This window comes from Tinamus guttatus, unplaced genomic scaffold (genome assembly GCF_059628265.1).
Source record: "Tinamus guttatus ecotype Peru unplaced genomic scaffold, ASM5962826v1 Tinamus_guttatus_pri_ptg000013l, whole genome shotgun sequence".
Lineage (NCBI taxonomy): Eukaryota > Metazoa > Chordata > Aves > Tinamiformes > Tinamidae > Tinamus > Tinamus guttatus.
In genome coordinates, this window is record NW_028288547.1 from 697805 (window position 1) to 714957 (window position 17153).

At 48.6% G+C, this 17153-nt stretch overlaps 1 protein-coding gene across 4 annotated transcripts in view; it reads left to right on the forward strand.

Moving 5' to 3' along the window:
* The window catches only part of RUNX1 (RUNX family transcription factor 1), a 162288-nt gene extending 145688 nt beyond the window's left edge, over positions 1–16600 (forward strand). For all 4 annotated transcript variants that reach the window (XM_088523369.1, XM_088523384.1, XM_088523378.1 and 1 more), the window contains 2 exons: positions 12217–12378; positions 15914–16600. In XM_088523369.1, the coding sequence (XP_088379495.1) occupies positions 12217–12378; positions 15914–16407 (656 nt within the window). In that variant the 3' untranslated portion in view covers positions 16408–16600. The remainder of the gene's footprint in view (positions 1–12216; positions 12379–15913) is intronic.
* The last annotated feature ends 553 nt before the right edge of the window (positions 16601–17153 follow it).

The following is a 17153-nucleotide window of genomic DNA, read 5'->3' on the forward strand; positions in this document are numbered from 1 at the left end:
AGTAAATGCCTTTCAGTTTACTCTTGTTGGTGTTTTCTATAAAAGAAAACAATAATTATTTAATATTTAGTTGCTTATATATCAAGATTATGTTTAGCTTTGAGATAATTTCTTAACTGGAAAATTGTTCTTTTTGCTCATAATTACTAGTAATCTTGGTCTCCTTGCCACAGCTGTGTAAAAGTGCTTAGTTCAGCACATTCAGTGCTGTTGAGCTGTGGTTAGTTAAGTTTCTAAAACGCGTCTGACACAGGTGTAAGTGTTTTATGGGCCTGTAATTGTCAGCAGAAGGAATAATTTTGCATGATATTTCTGAGCAGACAGACTAGTCACAAGGTAGAAATTAAAAGAGGATATAGCAAGCTAGACTATAAAGAGGCTATAAAAGCTAGACTTTCCAAGCTGTTCAAAAGTGTTTAGTATACTAAAGGTTTCGTGGTTAATTTTTAAGATGCTTAGCATAGAAAGCAATGCAAAACTGTTACTTGTATCACACACAAAAAAAATGCATTTCCTGTTCCAAAAAGAAGCCTTCCTCGTTCTGGCAACACAGCAGCTGATTGTTGGTTAATAATGCAAATCAGATTTTGCTTTCGCATAGGCCATTTTGCAACATTTGACGTGTATCAGTACTTCTTCCTACATTTTGCATTGCAGTTTTCCGTTAAAGATGTTGCCGCTTACTTGATCCCTTCTGGTAAAGTGCAAGCCAGAAATAGCCAAGAACCGCTTCCTACACGCAGGGACCCGAAGCTAGGGGCTGTGGAGCGTGTTTCTGAGCAGCCTGAGCCCACGGAGGACGAGCAGGAGCAGGAACGGGGGCCGATGTGGCCGTGAGCACAGGGTCACGGAGGTTCCCCCTCCAGGGTGGCACAGGGACACGGCCCCGCTTGGGACAGAGCTTTTCCCGAGCGCCTGGAGGAAGCAGCCCACCAGCAGCAGTGCCTGAATCCCAGCGCCCGCGTTTTCCATGGCCTGGGCTTTGGCGCCCGGCTTTGGCGGCGCTGCCAAGCGGTTTCAATCCGGCAACCGCCTGTGTGCGCGTTCGCTTGCCGAACTTGTGGTTGGCGCCCGCAGTTGCTCTGGAAGGAGTCCTTGTAACTTCAGCGTTCCTGCTGCCCGTGCCTTTTGCCCTTCGGATCGAGGTTTGGTCTGCTCCAAAATGAGCCAATACAGCGTGTAAATGTGGCCGGCAGAGCTAACACTCAAACCGGGCAGGAATGAGCGTGCATCCTCAGTGCTCCTGCTCCCAGAGAGCTGAACAAGGAGCAGGCTTTACTCACCTTCCTCTTCCCAGTGCAATCCTCCAGCCTCCTCTGATTCATCGGGGAATCAGATTCCCCGGTTTTCCAGTGAATCCGATTTCTGATTCACCAGAGATGTCCTTCTGCCACCCCAGGTGCCGTAGGTTACGTGGGATTTGTGGTGGCCACAGTGGTGCAGGAAGGCGCATTCCTTGACTAAACAGGAAGTGCCAAGGGATTTCATAAGGGAAGGAAAGCATTTCTTAAAAGGTATTTTAAATGTAGTTCTGGATTCAATGCCTCTGACAGAGCGGTGACTTGAGGCTTTCAGCGCATACTTCTGGGCTTAACTTATTTTCCACTCCGGTTTTGCAGACCTCCTGAAAACTATCTTGGTGGTTTAGAAGAGAAGACTGTAAAATATTTTTTTCAATAAGCCTGTTTTTGTTTAGTATTCTAATGGAAAACAGTGCCTTAATGATCTACTTAACTATATATATATATATGTGCATAATTCTAAATCTAACTCACTTTACAAATGTATGTTCACACGGAGAAGACCTTACTTCACCTTGTAAATCAAAGCTGCACTCTGGAGAGAGGATTCATACCACTGGGCTCAGTATCATTTTTCTCAAGGTGACCTCAGTTGCTGAAGTATGAAGGTTGCATTTGATATGTCACTTACTTTCTCTAAGTCAATGAAATGAACTGGTGTGTCTTTAGATCATCAGAGATCTGCTTATTACCAAAAATTGTTTTAATCCTGATTTGTGTTGGAATTCAAAAGAATCCAAGCAGATTTCATTTGCCACCCGGAATAAGCATTTGGAGGGTGATATTCTGCTCTGTGCACGAAGTGCCCCTAGATGAGTTCTACTTTATTAGTTTATAGGCTTTCTTCTGAGCACTTGGGATGAGATCATGAAAGTACAAATGGCTGTTATCTTCAAAGACCCCTTTTATACTGACAAAACTCCACCTTACCGACTTGTATTAATAATCTGTTGCAATCCTAATTAGTTCACATCAAGGTCAGTGTTTTGTGGTGGATAAAATGACTGTAAACTCCAGAGGATACATTTTTTCTTATGTTACTCTCGTGGAAAAATGGGAGGATAGCAGTGAAAAACATGAAAAGAGAGGTTGATAGGGACTCTGTTTATCTATAGGCTAAAGAAGTTTAATATGGTGTAATTAGTTCACACCACTAGGAGCAACCTTTAGGACCCCTGAGGCCGTGTTGTAGTCACTCCTTTATCACTGTGTCTCCTTGTAGCCTGTAGTGACTTCCTCGTTCAACTCTGCTCCTTTTTTATTTAGGCTACTGGTTCTGCAGTGGGAATAACTCATCTAAGGAATTTCAACCTCACATTTAATTGTCTTGCAACACAGACACAAAGCGAGGGAGCTGTTTCCCTGTGATGTGAAGCCACGGCTGCCCTTTTGAGCACAGGCCCCGGGCGGCCGAGCCCTGCTAACGCAGTGCTCGGGAGCACCGGGTACCGGCGATGCCTGCCGGCACTGGCCGGATCAGGCCAGGCGCAAAGGCGTATCGGCCTGCGGAGGAAGCTTCGAGTAGGCCCACGAGCAAACATTCCTCGAGGTGGTTGCCCGGTTTTGCCCCAGGGGGTATCTTGCCAATTCCTTTCATCTCTCTCTGCGCCGTGAAAGAGAAGCTTTGGAGGTATAGGCAGGATGGGGTTCATTCCACCTTGCGCGTGTCTGGTGGATGTAGTTGTCTAGGATCTTTGTAATCGAGGAGGGAAAGAGATGTTCACTGCATGTGATTCATCCGGCTCGCTTTAGATGACTCCTGTAGGAGGAAACAACTTGCACCCCACAGGTGCCTGTTGTACCCTGCTGGCAACACGTGAAGTCTAGACAACTAGTGCAGAGGTGGATAACGACACTGTAGGTCCTCCAGGTGCAGTAAATCCTCCTGCAAGGGTCAGGACTCCAGGAGACACCATTACATTTCGTACACAGTTGGCACCCTAGTTGTACATCTGCATTTCCAGGGCATGATACACCCGTCCGAGGTAGACTGAACCAGCTCGCCCAGGTGCCAGCAGCAGGGCAGAGAGATGGGCCAGCCGACCTGCTTCTGAGGCGAGCGTGGCGCCCACCCGCGCTGCAGCAGGCTGTGCTCGGGACGTGAGCTAGCTAGGGCAAGGTGGATGCATCTCCGCAAGCTGTTGTGACAGGTGAACTTTCCCTCCCAGGGTGACATCAGGTAACTCACACGTGCTCTGAGTCAGCCACGTGCTGGAATCAGTGCCGGGAGCGCGCTGCTGAGCTGCAGCTCTGCTTTCTGCGTGCTCCAGGTCTGCTTCTGTTCACCTGAGGGCTGCTTTCCCCATGGGGCCGTGTGGCCACCAAGTCCTCAGCAGCTGGGAGGTGCTCACACACTCCCGCAATGCAGGGAGAGGTCAAGAGGAGAGGCGGGAGCCAGGGGCGGGCGAAGCTACGAAGCGGAGCGGTGGGTCAGGAATACAGCTCTGCAGGTGTCTGCTGAGGTTCGTCACGAGGACTGTGGCACCAGCTCAGCGAGGGCCGCCACAGGCCTCATGTCACCCCTCTCCAGGTGCAGAGAAACATGATTTCTAGGTGTGGGTTTACCCAGCCACTCAAGGAGGCGGTGGCTCTCCCCACAGCTCCTACCCGCTGCTCCCTGACCAGGTGGTTGCAGGTCATGCCCCCTCCCTGCAATTGAAACCTCCTCTTTCTCCCTGGTGCCTCCTAAGGCAGCGGTACATGTGTGGCCACCCGTGCACCTTGCGGGTCGTGGGGCTCCCAGTGCCACACCATCTCCCAGGCTGGAGGCAGCGGGACAGAGGCTGAGGAGTCCGCTCGCCACTGGCAGCCGCGTGGTATCTGCCCCGGATTCCATCGCTGGTTTGGCTTGTGCTTTCGCGATGCCTTTAGAGACAGGGAGAAAGGCTGCCGCGGCACCATGTCTGCCAGGGCACCTTTCACAGGGGAGCCAGAAGAGGGGAAGGTCAAGGTTGAACTCGTTTATTTCATTCCTCCTGGATGCAGGGAGGGAGGGAAGAGGAGGCCAGCGTGGTGCAGTGGAGTCTCCCCCCTGAATAAATAACTGCTGCACTGCAGGGTGAGTCACAGCCCGGCAGACAGGGAACAGGGCATCCTCCATCCGCAAAACTCGGCTTCCCGGCTCCTGCGGGTCAGTGGCAGCGGGAGGCCTTGCAGATCGCCCATCGTGCCATCGTGCTCTTCAAGGCAGCGGTGACGCCAGCGCAGGAGGAGTGTGCTTACTCAGGAGGAGGGATGGCTTATATTTCATGTGAGCAGCTTATGCGCTGACCTGCTAGGACAGCACCTACGTCGATTGTGAAATCGGCATTTTCGCAGGTCAGGCTTTGGAGCTGCCTCTGCTTCCTGACTGGGAGCACTAAGTTAGCAGTGAGACGTGAGTAGCATTTTAGGGGACGTCCTGTCCTCAGCCAGTTACCGCTGCTAAAATGCCTCGTTTTGTTTCATTACTGCACATAGTGTACAGACAGCTCTGTTAGTTTAGGCAGTCCTTTAAGGCAGCCTCAAATGTGAAGGAATATACATTTCTCCCCCTCCTTTCCCTTCCTTCTATGCCCAAAATATACACAGCTAGAACAGGTGCTTTCCCCTGTTGCCTTTGGTATCATTTCCAGGCATATTAATATCATTAGAGCACTTAACTTTCTTGACACTGAAGTGAAAAGAGAGAGAGAAATTCAAACAAACTGTTAGGATGCCTTCACTTTGTGTTCCCCCATCCCTGTCATCCATTGCTGAAGAAAAGCTGGCAGAAAATGTTCAGGTGAAGCTTCTGGTGTTTCACTCCACTCAGAACCAGAGAATTGATATGCTCAAAGGCGCTGACGGATTTGCAGCATTTTCTTCCCCAAGACCCTTTCTAGTACGGTGGTTTCAAGAAATGAGCTAATTTACCAACAAGGGCCATGCAGACCAGTCAGGGAAGATTATGCATAGAAAATGAACATGAAGGGGAGCGAAGAGTAGAATTGGCACTAGGCATCCCAGCCTGTAATCACAGTACTCTCTGTTTCCTCTTAGTCTTTTTTACTCCATACTTACACCTCTCCACGGGCTGGTACCTTTCTGTGAGTCCATGCAGCATATTTGGGAAGTTCTGCATCAACATTAAGCACAGCTGTGTCACCAAACAGCATTAACAAGTTTTTGTTTGCTTGTTTGTTTTTTGAAAGGTTTCTACTTGAGGCTCATATTTTATCACATTTTTTTCTCCTTCTTTTCTCGAGGGTTTGATGCCTCAGTTGTGCAGAGATTCTCTCGTTCTTATATCCCACAGGAGACATTATAGAGGCTTAAGTGCCTCTAGAACTCCGCGAGCCTTTGTAACACTCCACGAAACCACCGAAATGATACTGAAATGAAGTGAAAGCAAACACCGAGGCAGGAGATCTCTGCCAAAGGTCTCTCCTCCAGAGAATCGCTCGGGGCTTGTTTGCTGCTTGCCCCTCCGCCCGCAAGTTAAAAATTTCCAGATATGTGACATATCTGTCACTGTCGTTCTCATCCAAAATAAGTCCTGTCACCTGTTAGCAGCCTAGAAGAGGCTTTTCAAGGCTGTGGAGAGGAGGGAAGGCACAGTCGCTTTACGTTTCTAGTGGATATTTCAAGGCTTGGGAGGGCTGTCGCTCGGGCCGAGCAGGCCCTCGCAGCCCCCTGCGCGCGTGCTGCCCGTGCCCGGCTGCTGCGCTGCGGCGGTGCCTCCGCGCTGCGGCAGCGGCTTCCCCAGCCGCCCGCGCGCAGGGAAACCCCCCTGCGGGGCCACGGAGCTGCCCGTGGAATTTTACAGTTTGCTCTGTAATTTTCCAGCTCCTCATGTTCCAGCGCGGAGAGCTGTGAGAATACCAGCCTTGTGCGGCGGGCGGCTGCCACCGCTGCCAGCAATGAACTTGTCCTTTGGAAAGTCCCCCTTATTCAAGCTACTGACTAATCCCTTCAGCCGCCGGGCGATGATGCACCTTTCCCCGGCGCTCACGGGGCCGAGGCTTCGCTGGGTCTGGAGGGAGGGCGGGCGGCAGGGGCGTTTCGGATGCCCTGCTTGGGAGACGGAGCCGGTCGCAGCCACGTGGGACCCTGGCGCTGCTGCGGCTTTCGCTCCTTGTATCTCCATCCAAACCTTGTGGCTTGGGAGGCGTAAAAGCGAAAGGACTGGGAAAATGAGGCAGAGGAGAGGGACAGGCATATGAGCAGTGTCAGAAGAGAGGGAGAGGCAGGGGAAAGCACTAGGAGAAGTTTGCAGGCAGGCTGCATCTTTCTCCTGAGCGCAAAACCACCCCCAAGTACTGCTGTGGTCGCAGCCCATTTCCCCTGTTAAGCAAGACACGGCTCCGAATGAACAAGCCTGATCAAGACCATGCCTGCCTCGCACTCAGAGGCACTCAGAGGAAGGGAAAGTCACACTTAAGAACAGTTTCCCTTCAGAAAGATTAGCAAATCAGACGGGGTGGGGAGGAGGGGAGGAAGGAGGAACCGAATCTCAGACTCACAAAAAGCCTTCAGAAGCAGTTAAAGCTGCTAGTCCTGCCTTATCTGCCTCTGCGTTTGACACCGGCAGACTAATCCCGGCTTTCATTCACCCCATCTCCTGTGCCAGTTGCTGCCTTTAAAGTGCTTGCCAGGATGATGGAGGAATTGCAAAGCTCGATGCTATGCGATTTTCGGGGCTCGTTGCGTATGACTGACAGAAATTTTTGCAACTTGAGAAAAATGTCTGGCAAAGCAGCAGCGATTTCACAATTCATCTTCATCTCGCTGTGCCAAGGCTGATGGGATTTTCACCGATACAGACAGTGGCTAATTAGCCGCTCGGCACCGGGGGCTGACTCCCTTTTGTCCCCTGACTCTGGCTTTGTAAAATCACGGGGAGCAGGTAGGGTGTGGAGAGAGTTGCGTTTTCACCCAGGCAGGTACCATTTCCAAGGCGGAGGGGAGAGGACGAGCCGCAGCTTCCAGGCTGTACATGCGGAGCTGCAGTTCAGCCAGGAAAGTGGAAGGGAGGGCTGAGCCAGAGGGACAGGATACCTGCTCCGTCTGGGGCCGCGGCCGGCTCGGCAGCCTCGCTGCTGACTCGCACCGCGACGCCCTGACTCACATCCTGCTGCTCCTCTCCGGGCTTCCAGGAACACGCTGTATCATGGTGCGATTTGGCTGCTGCGCCTCTTGGCTGCGCGCAGGCAGCGGCGGCTGACCCGCCGTGACACATGGGGAGCCGGCTCGCGCCGAGCTCCCGGGGCTGCGGGCAGGCTCGGAGGTGTGCGGGACCCGATCCAGCGCAGGGCGGGCGCATCCGTGTCCTCGTGGAGCGCCTTTCCGTTTGCCTCACCCGTGCGCTGGGACCCAGCCGTCCGATTTGGATTTGAAGCCTAAAGCTTTTAACATAGCTAAAAAGAAACGTTTGGTGATTAGGATGTAGCATCTCGTGGGGGATTTCTTTAGATAGCCAGGTGTGTATTATTATTCTTTCATTTATTATATAGAAATGGTAGGGTGATAGAAACAAACATTTTCAGGCCACATTCTGACCTGGCATCGTGAGCCACTGAAACCTACTGATTTATCCATGCTGAGAGGCTGACAGCATTTGCTGAGGCTGACAGCATTTGGGGGGAGAGGGGTGTCATATTTTAGGTCTCAGCGTTGTGCCTCCTCTGAAAAAGAGTCACACAGAAATAGCATCCCAAGACTTCACGCTTATTACACCGCAGTGATTTCAGTGTCCCGTGTGCACAGGATTTGCAGAAAAAGGGGGTTCTGTGCCAGGCGCAGGAAATAGATGGGCTGTGCTTTTGACCGGCAGCTTTATCCTCTCATCGCGTGTCCTCTGCGTGAAGGGAGCCCTCTCTCTGTGCCTCTTCACGCGGCCGCAGCAGGTCCTGCGCCGCGTTAGGGTGACTCCCCAGCGTGGCCTGTGTCTGCGTGCCCCACTCGGCCGTGCTGCCCCTGCGGAGCGCGAGGCTCTCCTGCTCGTGGGGATACCCTCTGCGGCCAGAGCCACCCATCAGGCGCTACTCTGAGCAGTTGCTGTGCGGGGATGGACTGAAGCGGCATCTCCCCGCGGAGGCCGCTGTGCTCCCCGCAGCCGCAGCCGCAGCGGTGGTCGCGCAGCGCAGGGCGAGCGGCGGGAGCCGCCAAGCGCAAGGGCTGCGCAAGGGCTCCACTGCCACCTGCTGATTGCAAGCTGACAGCGACATCCCTGCGGGAAAGCCACCAGCAGCAGCGTCCGTCCACCTTCTTCAGGTGGAACTTGAATTCTTCCACAGCAAAGACCAGTGGGAAAATGCTAGCGAGATGCACAGGGAGCACCGCGAAAGGGGGAGGCTGGCCCTGCTGCAGAGCGTCTCGCCGAAGCTGGTTTCATTAAACTATTAAACATTATGCAACATTTGTACGGCTTAATTACAACTTTTTGAGACGAGCCGAATACAACCTTTTCATGGCAGTAAAACATGACGAGGCATGAAAGATGGTTCAATACCTTTTGCTTAATAGCTTGTTAGGCATGAGGCTGGAGGCCGAGAGCTAGTGACTGCACAACAAGGTGTGAATTATTGCACCATAATTCTCGCCCTGGAGTGTTTTATTGCAATTAATAACTGTTTTCATGTTTTAAATATATTTTCTCACACCGTAAAAAGCAGAAATGGAAAGTACTTGCTAATGGGAGAAATACCAGGAGGACTGGGCACAGATCACCAGCCGGAGCAACTTCCTTGGTTTTGTGCTATTTCGATCTCCTTTTAAATGATTCTGGAATCCCGTTTGGCTATAAAATGGCATGGGCCCAAAGCCCTGTTATTTCCCTTTGTTGCAGTAGCTCTCCCTGCAAATCTCTTCAGAGATATTCAGAGTTAGGAAGTAACTCCCATTTATTTTCAGCATATTTTCTCCAAATTCACTTCAGCCACACAAACCGACACATTCTGTTCCCCACGCCAAGCTACTAACTTCTGAGAAATGTATTTCTTTATTTTGAAAGAAGGAAACAGAAGAATGGATTTGGAAAGAATTAGTTGCCTTTCTTCAATAGCCTAGTCCTGTGGCAAATTTGAAACCCTTCCAGTCTAATTTTGGGGTAAACTGAAAGCTGAAGAAAACCAGATATCACAAAAATATAATAGTATTTGAGGCTGCTAATCCATATTTTACTGAAGCGGCTGGAAATGCAAACCTGCTGTATGCTGGGAGCGGAATCGGCCTCTTGGCACTGAAATGGTGCCACGAAAACGCTGCTTCGGTAGTGCATTTCTCCACTTGTTATTAACCAGCTATGAAGGTGATGCTTGGGGTTGTTCAACACAGCCTGCTGAAATGTGTTTATGTAGTACAATATGCTATACTAACATCGCAGGATAGGCCTGGGAAGCAGGTGATCTCCAAAAGCCGGTCTTTGACACCTAACAGTGCACACCTATTCCGTCCATTATCCCGTTTCTAGCCAGGACACAGCAGGAAGCTAATCCTAGCAGCGCTAGAGCGAGGAGACTCTATTCTGATGTTGTCTTTCCAGTGTTCAGTAAATCTGCTACAAGGTCCCACTTCCCTTTCTGCGGCTGCTTTTCTTACTGTTTCTTACTTCTTCTTTTCACTCCTGTTCATATGCTTACTGCACCTGGGCTTACTGTTTCTTACTTTTCTTCTTACTGTTACTCATATGTTTATGGCACCTGTTTATGGACCAGCAGCCCACACAAGCTGGGCTAGGTGCAGGACAGAAATATAGCACCTGTCTTGAAGAACAAGCAATGTAAGAAAGAGAGAAAAGCGGTAGAGACAGACAGAGCTTCCCCATCAGGCGAGGGGGGAAAACAGTGGCTGCCTTCCCTCCTTGCAGTCCCAACAGTGGGGCCGGGGGGCACCTCCTCCCCCTCCACACAGACCCCTTCAAAGAGGGAGACTTTTCTCCTCTTCAATGCTAGGGGCAGAGCACTTGAAAGCAGGTGGTAAAACATTTCCCGTCAAAGGGGTTCAGATGCAAACAAAAAAACATCATTAATGTGTGTGAAGTGGCCGAATTCAGCCCGGGGTCCCCAAGGCAGCTCGTCCCGCAGTGGCTTCCGTCATGCCAGCCTCGGCAGAAGGCGCTCCGTGGCGGGAAGAGCGAATGGAGCAATTGCCCCTCCTGGCTCGGAGCGACCCAAGCACACGCTGGGCCTCGAGCACTCCTTGGTCAGTGGCACTGGAATGCGGGAGGAGATGATTTATCCCCGTTTCAGGACCGAAACACGCAGCGTCGCAGCACTGCGGAGCTCCCTCTGCCGCAGCCCATGTGGGATTTACCCTAGCACTACTCCTGTGGACTGGGTTCCTGTTTTCCTGTCATCCTTAATAAAGACTGACCGTACAGTAACAACGAGATGACTTTGTAATTCAGGATATGGTAGGCACTGAGCCTGTCCCTTTATATTTGTTTGTACTAATGTCCAGGGAATCCAATTGGATGTTGCCTTGGATGTTCAGTTGACAGGAGTCAACTGAATTTGCATTTAAGGAAGTCTGCCTGAGAAAAAAAAAAGGTTAAATATTAATAATATCTGAATTTTAATATGTTGGTCAGAAGTAAAACCTGTAGAAGAATTTAGTTTATTCTGCAAATGACTTTAGTAGTCTTTTTTAAAGGCTAGGACTTTTGTATAAATCTTCCCTTCTAAACAGTTGAGGCAAACAAAATATAAATCTCATCTCCATAAAGCACAACAAAATAATAATTTCCAGATGGCCTTCCTGATGGAAGATCAAAGTCCCTCATTTCAGACTTGGGAGATTTCCCTTCTGTGCTGGTCTCAGTTTTATCAGAATGCAGTTTGTCCAGCATTTGCTTGTTTCACAAGGACAACTATCTAAATGAAGGTGCAAGCAAAAGCTCTCACTGTTGAGGAGGAAAACAGTAAAGATGACAGAAAAATATTGCGGGAAGGTGAGAGATGGGGAAAGAAGCTTTCTCACTTTGAGTTACAATAAAACCAGACATTTTGCACATTGAAAAACACCAGTTTCATATGCAAATACTAAATAAGCAAAACAAAGTTGTTTCTACACAGACACATCTGGTTTGGACAAACTCCCTGCCAGGTATCTTTGATTCCATACATGAGCCAAACTAGTCTTGAGGTTAGAAGGTAATAGGTTATTGTTTTGGCCTGTTTAAGTAGATCTCTGTGCATTTTGAGAACTTACTTCGAAGAACCAGAATTTTCTGTGGAAAGCCTGTGCTCGACAACTGCATTGTCAGCTTATTAGCTCCATGGGCTTTATGTACAGGATTTTGTTTCTCAAGTTCACCTTCTGATAGTAGGGTACATTATTCACCATTATATTCCTGTATTTTTTACATAGTTTATACAAAACACACGTTCACTTCATTAAGTCGAAGATTTTCCAAAGATTAAGGGAGTCAAATTCCCCAATCCTGTTCCTGCATTTGGGAATCTGCTTTCCTGGGGAGCCTAATTTTTCTCTTTTTCTCTCTCTCTGCCATACACATAAATGCACACACACCCTCTTCCACCTGCTTTTTCTGTGCTTACATAAAAGCACAGAAGCACTCACAGGTTAGTACTTTTGCATTCTCGGTGCCATGCAAGATATGCCTTTGTGGCAAAAAGTGCTCTGAGCACACAGCCTGAAATACTGACACGTATCAGCAATCAGTAGTCTTTCACCTTGGAAAGCTTAACCTGCTTTCCCCCGGCCACCAGCAATGTGAAATATCAAAAAGCTTCACAAGAAAAATTCAACTGATCAAAACCCACAGAAGCACTAATAATATTTTAGAAAGCATTTCATCTGCACGTCTCTTGACAAAGGGGATTATGGAACTGAAATGTGATTATGTTAGCATTTAAGTTTCTATTGCCACCATGTGGCCTGGTTCACATGTTTTATCATTCAAAGCAGCCTATAGGTCTCTTTCTCATTGCAGACACCAGGCAAGTGCAGCCGTCTCCGCCGTGGTCTTACGACCAGTCCTACCAGTACCTGGGCTCCATCGCGACGCCCTCGGTGCACCCGGCCACGCCGATATCCCCCGGCCGGGCGAGCGGCATGACCTCCCTCACCGCGGAGCTCTCCAGCCGCCTCTCCAGTAAGTGCCTTCAGATCCGCCCTCTGCGCTGGGCCTCACAGCAGCCGCGCGGCCGGTTCCCAGGCAAAATGGTTGAAACGTCCTAGGATGCTGCCACGGCTTCTCTCTCGTTGCAGGGAAGGCTACTCTGGGCCCTCCATGGGCAGTCCGAGCGAGTGGTTTGCTTGGATTTGTGCAGAGTACAGAAATCTGGTCTGGGGCACAACATTGCCAAAAAAATAAAAAAAAACCCACAACTAACCAAACAGACAAAAAAATGGAAAGAACAGCATTAGCCACTTTGAGGATGTATGCAAGTGTAAAAATAGTCGAAAGATTTGGGGAGTTATCATATCTACCATGAAATGAATGCTGCGGATATTTCAGTTCTGTTTCCTTCCCTCCCTGTAAATTCAGAGCAGAGTATGGGGCAGGCACCCTGAGTGCAGGATGGCATCTTTCTAACATTGTAAGTGTTGCACTCCATGGTCATGTTACGTGTTTGCCAAATTGCACTGCAGAGCTTTACAAACCAGCATAAAAATATAGCATAGAAGTGAAAGCTGTCCGCACCGTTTGCACCATGCACAACTGACCATCTGCCGACTCTAACCCCCACATATTGAACCAACATGTGCGTGTTGAACAGCAGGAATTTTCTTACTGTCAGTGAGAGCCACGTAATTCAAATTCACACACAGATTTTTGAAAAATATCTCATTTGAGTGCACATATTGCTCTCATTTGAATACTCAGGACGGCTTCTGAGATCAAAGGGAATCACTTGAATGTGCTCCAGCCTGTCCTGTTGTTGTCAGAGAGAACTGCTTTGAAAAAGTCACATGGAGGATGCCCACCAAAAGCAAGTTATTTGTTAGGCCTCTGTGCTAATTATATCATAGAGCTATCTGAAAAAGCAGGAAGCCTCTCTGCAAAAAAAAAAAAAAAAAGAAAAAGAAAAAAAGTTTTTAAAAAATCTAACATCATCTTTTTTTTTCATTGAGGCGCTAATATTTTTTCAAATCAAAAGAGTCCTTTTTTACTTTTCCTGCAGTGTTTCTTTCCTCTTGTACTCCTTTCCACTGGCAAAATGCAGAAATGAAGAAAACCAAGAAAGAAAAAAAAAATCTTCCTAGCAGCCAGAAGATTTCAAGTAGTAGAACAAATTGTGTCATTAAGGTGTTTATTTCTAAAAGTCATTTTTGATCACAGAATTATTTGAAATCTAAGTGGGTGTGAACTGCTTTGATTTTCAGAGGGAACACAGGGCCGCCAGATCTGCGTGTATTTGTGCGTGTGAGCGAGCGTGTGCAGGGCAGGGGAGCGGGTGAATTCACAGTGAAGGGAGGTGTTATTCAGACTGTGCCAGTTTTGTGCTGAGGTGGTTCCACACAAAATGAGCACTGATCACCGAGAGGAAAATCTCTTCCAATTGCACTGAAGCAGAACCATACCCTGCATGCCCGAGACACTCGATCCTCACCTCAATGAGAACCCCAGCACTGACCTCATCACTCTGCACAGCTGCTTTAGGACTATTTTCAGATCTTGGTGTGGCCGCAGCGCCCGGGCGTCCTCCCTGTGACTTGGGACCCTTCCTGTGCCCGTGCGGTGCAGCCACCAGCGCGGTGCCTGCCCAAGGAGCGCGCTGGCTGACGAGAGACACGGGGGCAGCTTCCTGCTTTATGTGCCCTGGGCAGCGGGATTCCCCTTGGGGCAGGCATCGTTCCTCCAGGAGTCTTGAAGGAACCAAGAAAAGGTGCTTTCACGTGTCAGTGTTATTTCTTCTCCTGCCTGAATTCTGTGCGTGGAAGCTCATAGCTACACGTTTTAAGTGTTTTACAAGGCCTCTGAAATATTGCTTCTATTTTAAAAGTCATAGAGTACTGCAATACTTTCTCTCCAGTCCTGTTACTATCACATACACATGCTGCCTGAGGCATTTTTCCTTATCAAAGTAAGCGCTAAGTTTGAAGTTTATGGGCCCAACTATCTAAAAGATACAGTGCTTCAAAAGAGGAAGCAAGCATATGGGACATACTTGAAACACCTTCGTGTTAAGTTTTGTTATTCTGCTTTTTGTCAAACTGAGCGGAAGAAACCCCGATGTGTTCAGGCAGCTCCAGTGAGCTTGCTTGCTTCCTCAGGAAGGAGGTGTGGAAGGATCACTTGAATTCTCGCAGGTTATCAGGTGCCACCTTCAACCTTAGCCCCTCTGAAGCTCCTGCCATTGCACAGCACAGGGGACGTCTTGTTAAATCTAAAAGGGCAAGGAAGGGTGTTCAGGGTCCCATTGATCTCGCAGATCTCGAGAAATTAAAAAAAAAAAAAAAACAGAAACTCAACCCCAAATGTACAGCATGTGTTAGAGCTTCTCTATGAAATGTGTAGAAATTCATCAGTGTTGTGGCTGTGTGGTTGATGAGCTTTCAGGATCTGGCACTGCAGTGTGTCTGCTCTAGCTTTGAATCTGGTCAGAGCCAAAAGCTTTGTTTTCTCTCTGCTTCTTCTCACGAGTATTTCCTTCAGCACACGGCTCCTCTTCTGCAGACTCCACGCCTTGTCTGACAGGAGAAGTTGACTTCTGGAAACATTTTTTCTTAATTATTATTGTTGTTATTTTAATCACACGGAAGCTGCCAAACCTAAGGACTGAAACCTTCCATTAATCTGAGTGATGATGAAGATCCTTTCTAAGAGGCCATTAGCTGCTCTGCTCGTTAAATCCCCACACACCAGGGAAGGAAATGGGGGAACTGGGTGTACTTTTACCAGTGTCAAACAAAGAGAATCAGAGTACGACTGTCCTAGAAAACATTTGGCTTAGCTGTATGAGGTCGGTTTCCAGTACAAATGAGAAAAAAAAGGAAAAAAAAAAGACCCTCCCCAAATATGCTGTTCTGTTTTAGAAATGTATTGTGATTGTTGTCATTTTTATATGCTAATTAGAGCAAACATTTTCAGAAGTCTGTAGTGATCGTGTAGACACTGTATGAAGACTCAGATTTGAAGTCCTTAAATGAACTTGATTAATCTTGACTTCGGTAGTATTGAGAGTCCACATACTAACAAACAGCTCTGTGTGCAAGCCTATGTCAGGACACCTGAAAGGTAAATCAAAATTGGTTGCAAGGAGAGAAAATGCAGAACCTGCACAGCTTATATTGAAGTCCCATCACTGTCACTGGTGAGGCACATGATTTCGAGCAAGGAACTTGAGATCTTTGTCCTCATTTCACCACTCCATCATGGCGCATGAGGACATGCTGGAAGTGTAAATACTTACATGTGCTGTAAGGTCTGCAAGAGCAAACACACATGTGGGCAAAATGGGGATGAGAGCTTGGCACTCCTTTTTAATTGCCGCTTTACTGAAGTGAATCTGAAACATCCAGATATACAAGTGTTGCAATGGTTTTGTCAGAGATCAGGCAGGGCAGCTCTTTCAATGACAGCACTCCTTCGATTCATTGGATGCTGTTTATTGCCTTGAAAAGGTGGAATTCTGTTCTGACATTTCTGTTCACATTTGCTGTTTTCCTTCTCTACAACCCAGGTGCTTCAGACTTGACTGCGTTCAGTGACCCCAGGGTAGGAATTGACCGCTCATTCTCCGCGCTTCCCTCCATTTCTGACCCTCGGATGCACTACCCCGGAGCATTCACCTACACTCCAACGCCAGTCAGTTCAGGGATAGGAATCGGCATGTCTGCCATGTCCACGGCCACAAGATACCACACGTATCTGCCGCCTCCCTACCCTGGTTCATCTCAGGCCCAGGGCAGCCCGTTTCAGACCAGCTCGCCTTCTTACCACCTCTATTACGGGACCTCCGCCGGCTCCTATCAGTTCTCCATGATCTCCGGGGGAGACCGGTCCCCGCCGCGCATCCACCCGCCTTGCACCAACGCCTCCACGGGATCGACGCTCCTCAACCCCAACCTGCCGAACCAAAGCGACGTGGTCGAGGCGGAAGGGAGCCACAGCAACTCCCCTACTAACATGGGTACCACAGCAAGGCTAGAGGAAGCGGTATGGCGACCGTATTGAGGGAATCTTAAGTGTTTATGGGCCAGGACTAACGTGCTTTCTATTTACCAGTGCCCATAAGTATCCTGTAAAACACCTGTCTTGCTTGTGGGCCCTGCCGTGTTCATACATCGCTTTCAGAAGCAAACTATCCAGAAGTCAGTGCTCCCAGGGACGATGCACGTACGAGCCAGCGCGCTGCGTGGCCGGTGGAGTAACGTCGTCCCCCCTGCGTAGCGCTCGTGGAGGGCTGAACTTCTGGAAAGGAGGACGTTTAAGTTGGTGGTCTGGAGGGTGGGTAGACAGATACCCACAGGTCTGTGCTCAGGCCTGTGACTTCCAAACATCCCTGGGTTTGAAGGTCTCCACAGCCCTAAAGAGAGTTTCAGTTCACTTCTATTTTTAAGATGTAAAACCTAACAAAATCTTAGTGAGTTTACTGCATCTTATGGACATAAAACTGTAAGGAAGTATAGGAAGATTCCCGGAGGGAAACTGTGAACGCTTCTGTTTTAGCAATGCTGTGAATGAGAGGTTTTATATGTTGAACTTTATTCTTTCTTTTTCTTTTTTTTTTTTAACCATGTTGTATATTCCAAAGAGTATGGATTTTTTTTTATTGCTGTTATTTTCTGTTTGTTTGTTGTTGGGATTTTTTTAGGATGCAACTCATCCTGCTTTGCATCTAAGTTGTTTTATTTCTCTTGGCACCTTATAAATTGCGAAAAAAAAGATTTAATTTTTTTTATTTTGTTTTAATCATGCTT